We start from the raw sequence: 13,469 nt of genomic DNA on the forward strand, positions 1-13,469 counted from the left end.
AAGACTCTGACCCTCTCTTTTTCATCCTCATTTCCACATTTGTAAAATGTGAACAATAATTATTATAGAGTTTCTTGTGAGGATTACTTAACAATATGTAGTATCCTTAGAAAAGCATGCATGTGTTGAAAGTTCTAATTATAATTTAGTGTACAGTATTTCGCTGGTCTTTTTCTCTAAGATAAGTTTTAATGCTTCATAACTCATTGAATAAAATGTTGAAGAAAACCAAAATTTATATTCAGTTATTCTTAAAATTTACCTTCCGTGCTATTGGCTCCTGACCTTCCATTAATGTATACCAGCTGACAAGTTTATTCCAGCCTTCAGTTGGTAACAGTATATAATCCAATTCATCAATAAGATGCTCCTTAAGAGACTGGGCATCACCATCTGCAAAAGAACAATTAAACTCAATACATAAAAAGAAACAATAGTGTACACCTCTAAACACTTTGGATATATACATCACAAATTTTTTGAACTCATACAGGATAATTTAAAATTTGAAAGAATTCTGAGAAAACCTCTGAAAAAGTTGAAATTCCCTACATAATGCAAAATAAACTGCTGCTTTAAAAGCTTACAATGTGGAACATTAGTGAACCATCAGTTTTCTAAAATATAATTTCTCTTTAATTAGGTTCTTAAAAAGTACTAAAGTGAGTTGTTAGCCAACAGACTTGATGAAGGAATACTTTTCTAATATTTAAACTATGAGATATCCCTCTAATTACAATAGTGTTCATTCTACCATCAGCTTATCTAGGAAATTCAGAAGCAAATCAACAACTTTTTACAAAGATTCCAAGACTTTTGTGCTGAATACCATGTAATTATTCCAGAAGGTCTATAATGCAGATTCTTTATATAGAAAATTGAAGAAGTTGTTCTGATTTTTTTTTTTTTTTTTTTTTTTTTTGGACAGGCAGAGTTAGACAGTGAGAGAGAGACAGAGAGAAAAGTCTTTCTTCTGTTGGTTAACCCTCCAAATGGCCAGCGCGGTCGGCGCACTGCGCCAATCCAAAGCCAGGAGCTTCCTCCTGGTCTCCCTTTCGGGTGCAGGGCCCAAGCACTTGGGCCATCCTCCACTGCACTCCCGGGCCACAGCAGAGAGCTGGATTGGAAGAGGAGCAACTGGGACGGAACTGGCGCCCCAACCGGGACTAGAACCCGGAGTGCCGGCGCCGCAGGCAGAGGATTAGCCTAGTGAACTGCGGCACCTCTGATATGTTTTTAATTCTAACAATCTACTTTTTAAATTTCTAAAATTTGAAGAAACTCAAAAATTGAGTACAAAGCAGGCCAAGGATCTAGAAGCAATTTCTTGTCCATCACATATCCTTGTCCATATCATGTCCATCACATATGTCCATCACAATCCTTATCCAGTACTCATCTGTTATCTGATTATTTAAATTTCCAAAATGCAGCAAATCAAATAGTTCAATGAATTAAACCAACTTAAAGGAGATTTTCTTGTTCTGAGTTTTAATTAACAGACATGGGAAGAAAAATTCTTTACAGCAGTTTAACAATGAGTACATATTATTCCTATTTTCTTTAATGATGTAAATCAAGAAGGAAAAAAGCAGAAGAAATTAACAAAACGTTATTCTTTCTAGGATCAATCCATGATCATAGAATCATACTAAACTTTGAGAAAAGTAGGAAACATAAATGAGAAAACTCATGTTATCAACTTCAACAGAAGATACAAAGTATTATTTTATGCTCATTCTTTTTTTAGTTGTAAATTTTAAATTACTGATGAAAACTAGTAATTTGAAACATTTGCAAAAACTCTCAGATGAAAGAACTTACATTCATTAATTGTGACAAGTGTACTGAGATGATAAAGAGGGAAATGAGCTGAGGGATATATGGGAACTCGTATCACTACCTTGCAATTTATCTTCATAAATTTGAAATTAATAAAAAGAAAAAAAGTTTAAATAAAACAAAGGTTATTTAACTTAAAATAAAAACAAAAACAATCTGTAGGGGCTACCACCTGAGGTGCCTACATCCCATTTGAGTGCCGGTTCGAGTCCCAGCTGCTCCACTTCCAATCCAGCTCTCTATTGTGGCTTGGGAAAACAGTAGAAGAAAGCCCAAGTCCTTGGGCCCCTGCACCCATGTGGGAGACCTGGAAGAAGCTCCTGGCTTTGGATGGACACAGCTCTGGCTGTTGTGGCCAACTGGGGAGTGAACCAGCGGATGGAAGACCTCTATCTCTATCTCTCCTCCTCTCCCTGTGTAGCTCTGAATTTCAAATAAATAAATAAATCTTTAAAAGAAAAAAGGAACTCCACCAGGCTTTGGATCTGCACAGCTCCAGCTGTTATGACAGACTGGGGAGTGAACCAACAGATGGAAGACCTCTTTTTCTCTCTCTCTGCCTCCTCTTCTCTCTCTGGGTAACTCTGACTTTCAAGTAAATAAATAAATCTAAAAAAAAAAAAATCTAGAAATATAAAACAGTAAAAGACAGCCCTGTGTGCTCCACTTTTACCTATTGATGTCATATTATGTAAGCACTGGTAAATTAAATGAAAGGGAATAGAGAAGTGTACTTTAGTGGGGAGGACATTGTGAAGGAAAGAATATGTGTTCTCTGAATTGTCAAGGTCATCTGATCATTTTACAATAAAAGTATAAAAATAAAATACTACACAAACCCCAATTTATGTTCATATCAAAGTACTTTGAAAAATTAATGAAGAAGTATCTCATGGAACAATGAAAAAATTTCAAATACTGAGAAAACGTGAAGTGTAAAATTTTAAGTAATTAGTTCTTGATATTTACTATAAAATGTATGACTTCTTATTTAAAGAAGTTTTCTGATTTTTAAAATAATACTGGAAAGTCTGTGTACGCAAGAACAAGAGAACATCTTCAGTAAGGCAGCTTAAAGTGCAAGAAATCTGGGAACTTGTCCATCCAATGCTCAGAAGAATGGGTTAGCTATGTGTATTCATCTTATGTCTTATTTGAAAGAAGGCTATCAGATATTAAAAATATCCATATATAGAAGGAATGGAGATAGAGTAAGCTTATTTGTTACTATAAAAAGTAGATGAAAATTAAGGAAGGAAACAGAAAATGCGGTTCTTGGGTTGAGCAATATTCGAGAAGCAATTAAAGAAAAATGTAATCATACTATGTATGGAAGAAATACAAAACTAATCATGATACATATCACTGAATAATATGGTGAGATTCAGTGACATGGAAAATTACTAAGGAATACATAATATCATGGTTTAACTTGATCTCAACTAGTGCTGGTATTGTTTTTATATGTCTGGCCAATAAAGTGAGAAACTTTATTGATTGCTTTTATTGTCCAAATGTAAACAACTGCTAAATTCTAACAGTAAAGAGCTCATTTGGAAGAAACTAAAAAAAAAAAAAAAAAAAAAAAAAATCATAGCTGAGTCTATCTTAACTTGTGAGGTCAAGTAAAGTGGCATTTTCAAAATAACTCTTTAAATTTATTTTTTATAAGACACTGAACATGAACCACTTTTTGACTCCCTTACTGCAGATATAAAAATTTAATTCATCATTATTTCCTATTTTAATCTTGATGTGTATCAGAAATATGAGATGCTAATATCTAATTTAAAATCAATCCTTATTCACACTCATTAACAAAATGATAAGAACTGTATTGTCCTTCAGTTCCAGAATGTAATAGTATAACTCCTATAAATTCTTCAGTTTCATCTGAAAAACATTTTTTAGTCAATTATTGTCATCTTTCCCCTAGAATAAAACAGTGAAGCTATTATGTGATGTGGTTTAGAGTCTAAACTGTTACTAATATTCAACATAGTCACACAAACTGTTAAGTCGATTTTTAAAATACTTTCTACTGTTCCAACTGAGTGGCTATTGTTCAATAAGTTTACACTGATACAAAACATCTGAATATTATGGTCCTCTTCCCCACTTAATGCTGTAGAATTGTTCAAACCTGGTAAATGCCACTCTTAGGATCATTGGTTACTATCCTCACTCTGTCTTTTATGACCTTGTCTTAATATGATCAGAGTCGGCAAACTTGGAAGGCTTCCATAGCCTTGGCAACTCATGACGACAGCCTAGGATGGTTACTGGCGCCATAAACTAGAGTGTCAATTTGTTGGGTCAACAACAGGAGCCACTGTGCACTTGCTCCTCATGTGGGATCTCTGTCCTTAATGTGCTGTACATTGTGATTTAATGCTATAACTAGTACTCAAACAGTATGTTTCACTTTGTGTTTCTATGTGGGTGCAAACTGTTGAAATCTTTATACTAAATTGATCTTCTGTATATAAAGAGAATTGAAAATGAATCTTGATGCAAATGGAAGGGGAGAGGGAGCGGGAGAGGGGAGGGTTGCGGGTGGGAGGGAAGTTATGGTGGGGGGGAAGCCATTGTAATCCATAAGCTGTACACTGGAAATTTATATTCATTAAATAAAAGTTAAAAAAAAAAAAACATCTGAATATTTAAGAATCAGAGATATTTATGATTTCACAATACTTTTCATCTCACATCACAAAGCAAATCTAGGTAATTTCAGGTATGGAATTATTTTATTATTAGAAATAATAAAAAAGGGCCAGTGATGCGGCTCACTAGGCTAACCCTCTGCTTGCAGCAGCGCTGGTACTCTGGGTTCTAGTCCTGGTTGCTCCTCTTCCAGTCCAGCTCTCTGCTGTGGCCCAGGAGGGCAGTGGAGTATGGCCCAAGTGCTTGGGCCCTGCACCCGCATGGGAGACCAGGAAGAAGCACCTGGCTTCTGAGCAGCTATTTGGGGGGTGAACCAACGGAAGGAAGACCTTTCTCTCTGTCTCTCTTTCACTGTCTAACTCTGCCTGTCAAAAAAAGAAATAATAAAAAATATATTCTAAGGTCTTACTACACATGTATATTACAGCAGATAAGCATGTTATTTCACTCAAATCAATCTCAAAACAGCTGTACAGGACTGGCACCTCCATTATGAATCAGAACACTTACTAACTTGTTCAAGGTCCTATTTAGGAAATTACAGGTACAGCACAATGTTTTAGTATAGAAAACCATGTTATCTCAGTCAATATTCAAAATGAAAAAAAAAAATGTTATCTCAGTTTTCAAAACAAAAAAAACATGGTATCTAAATTTTCAAAACAATAATATGAGGCAGATACCCATTTTAATTAGCAAATATGAGGGTTGTTGATTAACTTGCCCAAAGTTACACATACAGAAAATTATAAAGCCTCAATCAAACAAAAATCTATTTATTACCAATTCTTTTTCTTTTATTTTTTATTTTTTTAAGATTTTATTTATTTACTTGGGAGGTAGAGTTACAGACAGTGAGAGGGAGAAACAGAGAAAGGTCTTCCGATCATTGGTTCATTCCCCAAACGGCTGCAACGGCCAGAGCTACGCCAATCTGAAGCCAGGAGCCAGGAGCTTCTTCCAGGTCTCCCACGTGGGTGCAGGGGCCCAAGGACTTGGGCCATCTTCTACTGCCTTTCCAGGCCACAGCAGAGAGCTGGATTGGAAGAGGAGCAGCTGGAACTAGAACCGGCACCCATATAGGATGCCGGTGCCGCAGGACTGCACCATGGTGCCATCCCCAATTCTTTTTCTTTTATAAATCAATGCCTTGAAGAAAACTGAAAAAGTTTAAAAATCTAGAGTTTTGTGCATTTATTACAAAAACTGGGAGGTTAGGTAAATGGTTTTTATCATACAAACACCAGAATCCAAATAGCAATTTCTAGCTAGTAGCAGAATAAAATGATATGGTCATTTTTAAGGGGTAAAGAATACTCTCAAACTAAACACAGAACTGATACTTGTTATTTCTGTACCAATATACTCTGCAGAATAAAATGTACATATTTGAAGTATAAAATTTGGTAAGTTTTGACATATCAACACAACTCTGAAATTATCACCACCACTAAAATGATGAACATAATGAACATAGTATCCCCTCCAAAAGTTTCCAAATAGCTCTTTGTAATCTCTCCTTCTTTTCTATCCAGGCCCCATTTGTCCTGTTCCCCCAAAGTCAGTAATCCGTGTTTCACAATTAATAGGCTAGTATGAGTTTTCTAGAATTTTACATGAAAAAAGTACCCACTGTCTGTTATTATAGACAAATTTCATTTTCTAGAATCCTACATGAAGAATGAATCCTCTTTTTTATTTAATTTCCTTCATGCCATATAATTATGCATTTGTATGCATTAAAAATACATTCTTTTTAATTGCTGAATGGCATTTCATTAAATAGGTATAGTACAACTAGTTTATCCATTCAGGTATCAATCAATAGGCATTTCACAAATTTTTTCTATTACAAATAACACCATCTGAACATTTAGTACAACTTTTCATTTGGATAATGTTTTTAATGTTTAATATTTTAAAACTCTTGGATAAACTCTTAAGGATGGGTACTGAATATATAATTAACTTTTTAAGAAACTCTAGATTATTTTCCAACTTGGTTATACTGTAAGTATCACATCACAGAAACAATGTACTTGCTCTATCATCCTTGCCAGCAATTGGTTTGGGTCCGTCGATGCTTAATGAAAGAAGCCAGTCCTCAAAAAACAAGTATCATGTTTTCTCTGATATGTGGGAGTTAATATATAATACAAAAAATATATAGGGATGAAATGAACATCTTGTGATTTGATTGTTGGTTTTAGAACCTGTTTATACTACTGTGGAACTGTGATCTTTCTACTTACTGAATATTACCATTAGTGCTGCATTAAGCCTGTGATTATAGAGTGGACTGAAATTATCTTTTTGCAAAAAATAAGGAAAAAAGGAAGAAGCGGGATTGTAGGAGGGAGATAAGTACTGTTATTTTCTTAGAATTGTATCTATGAAATACATGAAATCTGTTCTCTTTACATTAATAAATGTTTTTTAAAATAGTCATTTTAATACATATATAGTGGTATGTCCTTGTGGTTTTAATCTTCTTTAATATTAATGATGCAGAGCATCTTTGCATGTTTTTGAAAATGCTATCTTCTCTGGTGAAGTATCTGTTCAAGTCTTTTGCTACTTTTTCCACCAGGGTTTTATGTTTCCTTGAAATGAATTTTACTCCACTGTAGTAAGAATACATATTTTATAGAACTTGAATGCTTTTAACTTTATTGAGACACGCTTTATCCCCCGAATCTATCTTGGTACATGTTCTGTGTGTACACCTGAAAAGAATGTATTATGCCGGTAAGTGGAGTGCTCCAAAAATGTCAGTTGGGTCAAGCTGATTACCAGTGTTGTTCAGTAATTCTCTGGGTTTCATGAGTCTGAATAACTATTTCCTTACCAGAATTGGGGCGCTTTTACTTTCTTTCCTCCTTCTCGAACTCCTAAAATGTACATATTGGATTGCTAGATAATATCCCCCAAATTCCTCAGGCTTTAGTTTTTCATTCTTTTTTGTTGCTCTGCCTAATTTGAAATGATGTATTTGAGTTTGCCAATTTGTCTACTTGATCAAGTTCGTTGTTTGAAGACTTCTAGTAATTTTTTCAGTTTTTCAGCTCCAAATTCTGTTTGATTTTTCTTTAAAATTTCTATCTCTTGGTTGGTATTTTCATTGTATTACTTTTTATTCCCTGATTTTAGTTTAACTGTCTTCTCATGTAACGTGCTGTGCTTATTTAAAGACAGTTATTTCAAATTTTCTGTCAGGCAATCCATTTATTTAGAGCCAGTTTCTGGACATTTTGTTTATGTGTACGTGCATGTCATGTTTCCCTGCTCCTTGTAGCTTTGCATGTGTGTATGTGCAGCTGAAGAAAAAGACACCTTCTCTAATCTTTATGGATTGGCTTTGTTAGGGAAAAATCTGTATTAGTAGGCCTGGTTAAATCCTTAACTGTTTTATGGAGGTGTCTTTTCTGTACTTACACATATAGATTCATAATTAGAAAGGTTCAGTGGTTTTGCCCCCACCCTCTTCTCCATCCCCTATCAGGAGCCTATGATTTCTCCCTCCCGTGGGCCTGAACATTGTGGGGAGGCACACTCTAATCCTCTCCCCCTCCTCAACATGAAGAAACCTTGGGTTCTGAGTCTTCTCCAAATCCTATAATGTTTTGCTGGGTACAGCAAGTTGTCTATCTCTTTTCCTTTGTTCTTAACTGTCCCACCAAATTATGTCAGTACACTGGGTGAGATGACAGAAACAGCCTTTGAAGCAGCACACTGAAAGGCCAAGACACTAGCAGCACATTCTAGTCTTCTTCATCTTCTTTGGGGGACAAACCTCAGGTCGATGCCTCCTCCCCATATTGCAGAACTACAGCGGATGCAGTAAGCCATTCACCCTTTTACTTTGCTGTTAACTTCCTTCAGTCAGGACTATATTAGTTCATTCAGGAACAGAAGGTAAGACAGAAACGACGTAGAAGGGTACTTCACTTGTCTCCTTCCCTAATAGCAGAAAAGCTTCGGGTTCTTATTCTTCTCTCCATCTTGCACAGTATTCTAGCTGCAGAAACCACCTTTCCTACTTCCTTGTTAACTTTCCCCAGGCATCAGGGCTCTGTATGAGGTGAAACAGAAACTGGCCTCTTAGACATCACATTGAAAGGCTGGGAAGGTAGACACTTCCCTCTCTTCTTCCTCAGGTATGAACTCTTTGGATGAGATAATCTCTTGGCTCTAAATTGTGCTGCCTTAGACGGAAGGCTCATGTAGGTAAAATGAAATAGCTTTTCTTGTTTCAATCTGGTTGTTCTCAGATCTGTGCTCAGAGTACTGTAAATTTTTAAACGGCCTCTGAACTTTCCCATAGGGGATTCACAACTGTATTCATTATTAAACCAGTGTCCAGTGTGTCTTCAAGGGATCAAGAGCTGATACTTTCTTTTGAACTATCTTCCCATTGTCACTCCTCTTCACAAGTTTAAATTATGCCATTAAGTGGGTATATATTAAGGATTATTACATTCTCTTGATGAAATATCCCATTCCAGTTATCATTCTTGAAGTGATTTTCTATCCTGGGTATTATTCTTTGCTCTAAAACTAAATGTCTGATGTTAATAAGGCCACTTGGCTTTCTTTTGATAATGCTAGTAAGCTTTCTACCACTACATAACAAATTACCATAATGGCTTAAAACAACACCATTAGTATCTCCCATTTCTGTGGGTCAGCAGTTCAGGTAGGCCCCAGTGTGTTCAGTGCATAGGATCTCATGAGGTTGAAGTCAAGATGCCAGCTCATATCTGAAGGCTCTGCTGAAGCATCCATTTATAAGCCCATTTAGGTTGTTGGCAAAATTAATCCCTTATGGTTATGGCACTGCTGTCCCTGTTCACTTGCTGGCTGTCAGCCTCAGACCTGTTTTTTTTTTAGAGGCTACCTGTCTTGTTGTCCCTTCCATTTTGAAACCAGCAATGATGAGTTTAGTCTTAGAATTTTGCTTATCACAGCAGGCATATCTTTTTCCATCTCTTATTGTTAATGTATCTGTCTTTACATTTAAGGCAGGTCTCTTATGAAGAGCTGACAGTTGGGTCTTAACTTTTTTACTAAATCTTACAGTCTCTACTTTTAATGGGGGTGGTTTACGTTTAATGTGATTATTCATAAAGCTGAGTTTAAATCGACCAGATTGTTATTTTATATGTGTCTCATCTGCTTCTACTCATTTTCTTCCCACTTTTTGGAAAGGTGAGATCTTTAAGATTTATACTTCTTTTTATGGGTCATCATATTTACCTGCTTATTTGCACGTCAAGTAATATTTAGTCAGATCCAAGGTATAAATTTTAAATTGTAGGATACTAGATGTTTTTGTATTCCTAAAGTTCTTTTGAATTTCATTCTGAAATGCAGCTAAGTTACCTGAAAATAGTTTGATGATTTCAGGTTTCTGGAGCAAGAAAATTAATTTTCCCATACTGCAGAGCTAAAACCATTCTCAACAGACTGTTCCATAAATTATGAGGTTTTCTACTCTAGTTGAGGAGAAAACAAACTATTCCTGATACTATATAAACCCTAATTCTTTTTGGGTGGTTCTTTCTCTGGCTTTTTGTAGCTTCCTTACATGTATGCACTGACCAACAAGTTGAAGAATCCCAAGAAATCCTTTCTAGATCTCTAGGTTTCTCCTCTATAAGCTGCTTCTCCTGATATTCACTCTTGGAAACTCAAGCATTCTTGGCCTCCCTGGACTTCAAACTCTGACTCCTCCACTAAAGTAGATTGTGAGGGTCTGCATGGGTTTCTCTTTTCAATGCAGTAAACTGAAGGCAATCAGAACTCATCTTTTTTCTCATCTCTCAGGGATAGCTGTTTTTTATTGTTGATACGGTGTTCTGAAGATCACTATTTTGTGTATTTTTTCAGGGCTTTAGTTGTTTCAGGTAGGGAAGGTGAATCTGTTCCTTGTTACCCCATCTTGACTAGAAATAAAAGATCTGATAGTTATGCATATGCTTTATTCCCCCTTAAATGTATTGAGACATAGAGAAAGAATGCCAAGTTATGAGAGTTATAAAAGACTAATGCAAAAATTCAAGAATGCAAAAACTTATCAGAATTCCTCTAATTAAAAGTCACATGCCCATTAGGAAAAACAATATGATACAGCATTTCCTCCAAATGATAAGACAGTGTTTTGTTTTTTTAATCATTTAAAGGTTTAGGTAGTATTAAATCCTTATTACATTAAATGAAATTTGTCATGATAAAGAATAATATATATACACACACACACACAAAGAAAATACTCAGTTCATTAAGTCAAATCTTTCACACAAAGAAATTTTGAGTTATCAATTTACATGAACACTTTCTACATACACCCACTGATATTTTTATACTGAAATGTTAACACATGTACAAAATTGAAAGAAAAAAAAATAATGACCTTTGAGAAGTCCAGAGTTATCAATCGGTCCAGGATATACATTCTGATCTCCCATCTGGTATTTGTCCCAACTGTCAAAGCCAACATATTTTTTCCACTGTTTGAACCAGCGACTATCAACTAGGTACCTAGAAAAAATAAAAATAAAAAAGGAAAGGGAAATAAACAAAAAAAGAAATGAGTTAAGGAAAATATCTGGAAATACATGAAGAGAACAGTTACCTAATTTTGATATTTCATTTAATATAAAGTATATGACTATGTTAAACGATTATATAGAATAAGTGATAATTCCACTTAGTATTTAGAAAAAAGTTTATTTGTATAAAGCATTATTTCTATTATTTAATAAATATCTACTACTTGAGGACATGTATTGACATAAAAATCTTTAAAAATTGCTGATACTTTTATTTGAAAGTCTGAGTTACAAAGAAAGAAAGAGATCTTCCATTCATTGGTTTACTCCCCAGATGGCCTCAATGGCCAGGCTGAGCAGGCTGAAGCCAGGAGCTTTATCCAGGTTTCCCAAATGTAGCAAGAACCCAATACTGAGGCCATCCTCTGCTGCTTTTCCCACACCATTAGCAGGGAGCTGGATTTGATGTGGAGCAGCTGGGACACAACCTAGTGCCACAGGCAGTGGCTTTACAACTACACCACAACACTGCTCTCTGCCTCCAATAACACTTTTAAAAATGTGTAATAAGGATTCAAGAAAATATTCCTCAACTGAATAAAAATTCAAATAATTTTAAGAATCAATCAAATTTTACAATGCATTGTGATTCTTGTACAAGAGACTTATAATAGAGTATATTAATTTTAAGCATTTTACTGTCTTTTTGAAGGTTGGGAAAGCTGGTTCATAAGGGTTGACAAGGTTGATTACAGTAATTATAATCAAGTTTTGGGAAAACCTTAAAATTATTATGCTTCTTTACAAATAAAAGTTAATAAAAAATTGCTTCTGTTTCTTTTTTTAAAATTTTTTGCTTCTGTTTCTTACACAGGGTAAATTCTGCTAGCAGGACTTGTTCTTGATTGATTTCAAATGTGTGATACACAAGCACTGAAGAAACTATATTCATCTTATTTAAAATCGCTTAGTTTCTCATCAGTGACAGAAAAAGTAAAGTAAGTGTTCACTAATAAAGAAATTATACGCCAAAAAAACCAAAAGTTTATTCTGACAATATTTTATCTCCTATGAAATATGGATTTGTTGCTAATTTTTAATTATCTTGAATCCTTTTCTAGAAACACTTCCCCTGGTCCCCATTTAACCAGAATCAGTCACAAACTCAAGAGTAAAGATTAAGGAGGTATTTAAAGCTTATATGTGTAATTAATAATAGAGGTAAAGTTTTTAGGTGATCATCATTCTAATGTTACTATACTTATCCCATACAGCACCTTATGAATAAGAAAAAACCCCAGTTATATCTAAAGATAGCTAAAACAAAGGCCCCACTCTAACAAAACCTCATAATTCTTACAGAATATTCATGAGCAGTTTGATTTCCTAAAAGTAGGCATGCGGTATGCAGAATTATCTATGTACCAGTACTCCAAACCCACTGTCAGTTATGCAACTGAAAGCCCCCGCATTGTAGAATTTAAGATTTGTGAGAAAAGGAGAACTGAAGGACTATGTTTAAGAAAAATCTGTCTTCTAAAATTATAATTAGTTGGATATCATCCATTAGAAATTTTTAGATTTTCCCTTGCAATTTAAACAAGACACTTGATATCTGATTTGGGTTTTTTTGTTTTTTTCTTACAAATTAATGTCATTCTAAGAAGTATTTTCACCTAGTCCATTCACTTATGTGTTTATTATTGTGCTAATTTCATAGGGTCATAATTGCTCTAATCTGGATGTCTAGATGTGACAGTATTTCAAAAAGTTAGTGGGCGGCAGGTGCTATGGTACAGCATCTTAAGCCACTACCTGTGACATCTGGATCTCATACTGGAGTGTCTGGTTCCAGTCCCAGCTACTCTGCATTTCCAATCCAGTTTCCTGCTCATGTTCCTGCAAAGCAGCAGATGATAGCCCAAATACTTGGGTTTCTAAAAACCATGTGGAAGACCCAGAAGGCCCCGGTTATTGCAGCATTTGGAACCAGTATATGGAAGATCTCTTTCCCTATCACTCTTTCTTTCAAAAATAAACCTTTTTAAGTGTGGAAAAACTGGAATCAAAATGTTTATTTTGGTAGAAGAAACCTGAGATCCACACATACTTTTTTCTTAAATATTCCTTATGAACTGTCTAAAGATCCTGCAAATGTATGAATTTCAAAATTTTTTCACATCAAATAAACTTATCTTTTAATTCCATTTCCTTGAATTTTTTTGAAGTACTCTCATATTTTAGGGTAAGTTCTTACAGTTTGTTATTTTTGAAACTGTCTTACCTATCCCTGGTCATTTGCTTTTCAGATGAGTTTTGAAATGAGCTTATCAGGCTCCCCGCAAAAAACTCCTGAATTTTTCTTTGAATTGTATTAAACTAACAAATTAATTTGTGGGGAGCTACGTT

General features: G+C 35.0%; 1 protein-coding gene across 3 annotated transcripts in view; it reads right to left on the reverse strand.

The window, feature by feature from the left end:
- Window positions 1–13,469, reverse strand: part of USP15 (ubiquitin specific peptidase 15) — a 127,250-nt gene that overhangs the window by 91,368 nt on the left and 22,413 nt on the right. For all 3 annotated transcript variants that reach the window (XR_009867034.1, XM_062203316.1, XM_062203315.1), the window contains exons 2-3: window positions 10,922–11,049; window positions 263–393 (exon numbers count right to left, since the gene is read on the reverse strand). Coding sequence is in view for 2 of the 3 variants with exons in the window: in XM_062203316.1 (XP_062059300.1) it covers window positions 263–393; window positions 10,922–11,049 (259 nt within the window). In the remaining variant the exon portion in view is untranslated. The remainder of the gene's footprint in view (window positions 1–262; window positions 394–10,921; window positions 11,050–13,469) is intronic.

The sequence above is a fragment of the Lepus europaeus genome, chromosome 10 (assembly GCF_033115175.1).
Source record: "Lepus europaeus isolate LE1 chromosome 10, mLepTim1.pri, whole genome shotgun sequence".
NCBI lineage: Eukaryota > Metazoa > Chordata > Mammalia > Lagomorpha > Leporidae > Lepus > Lepus europaeus.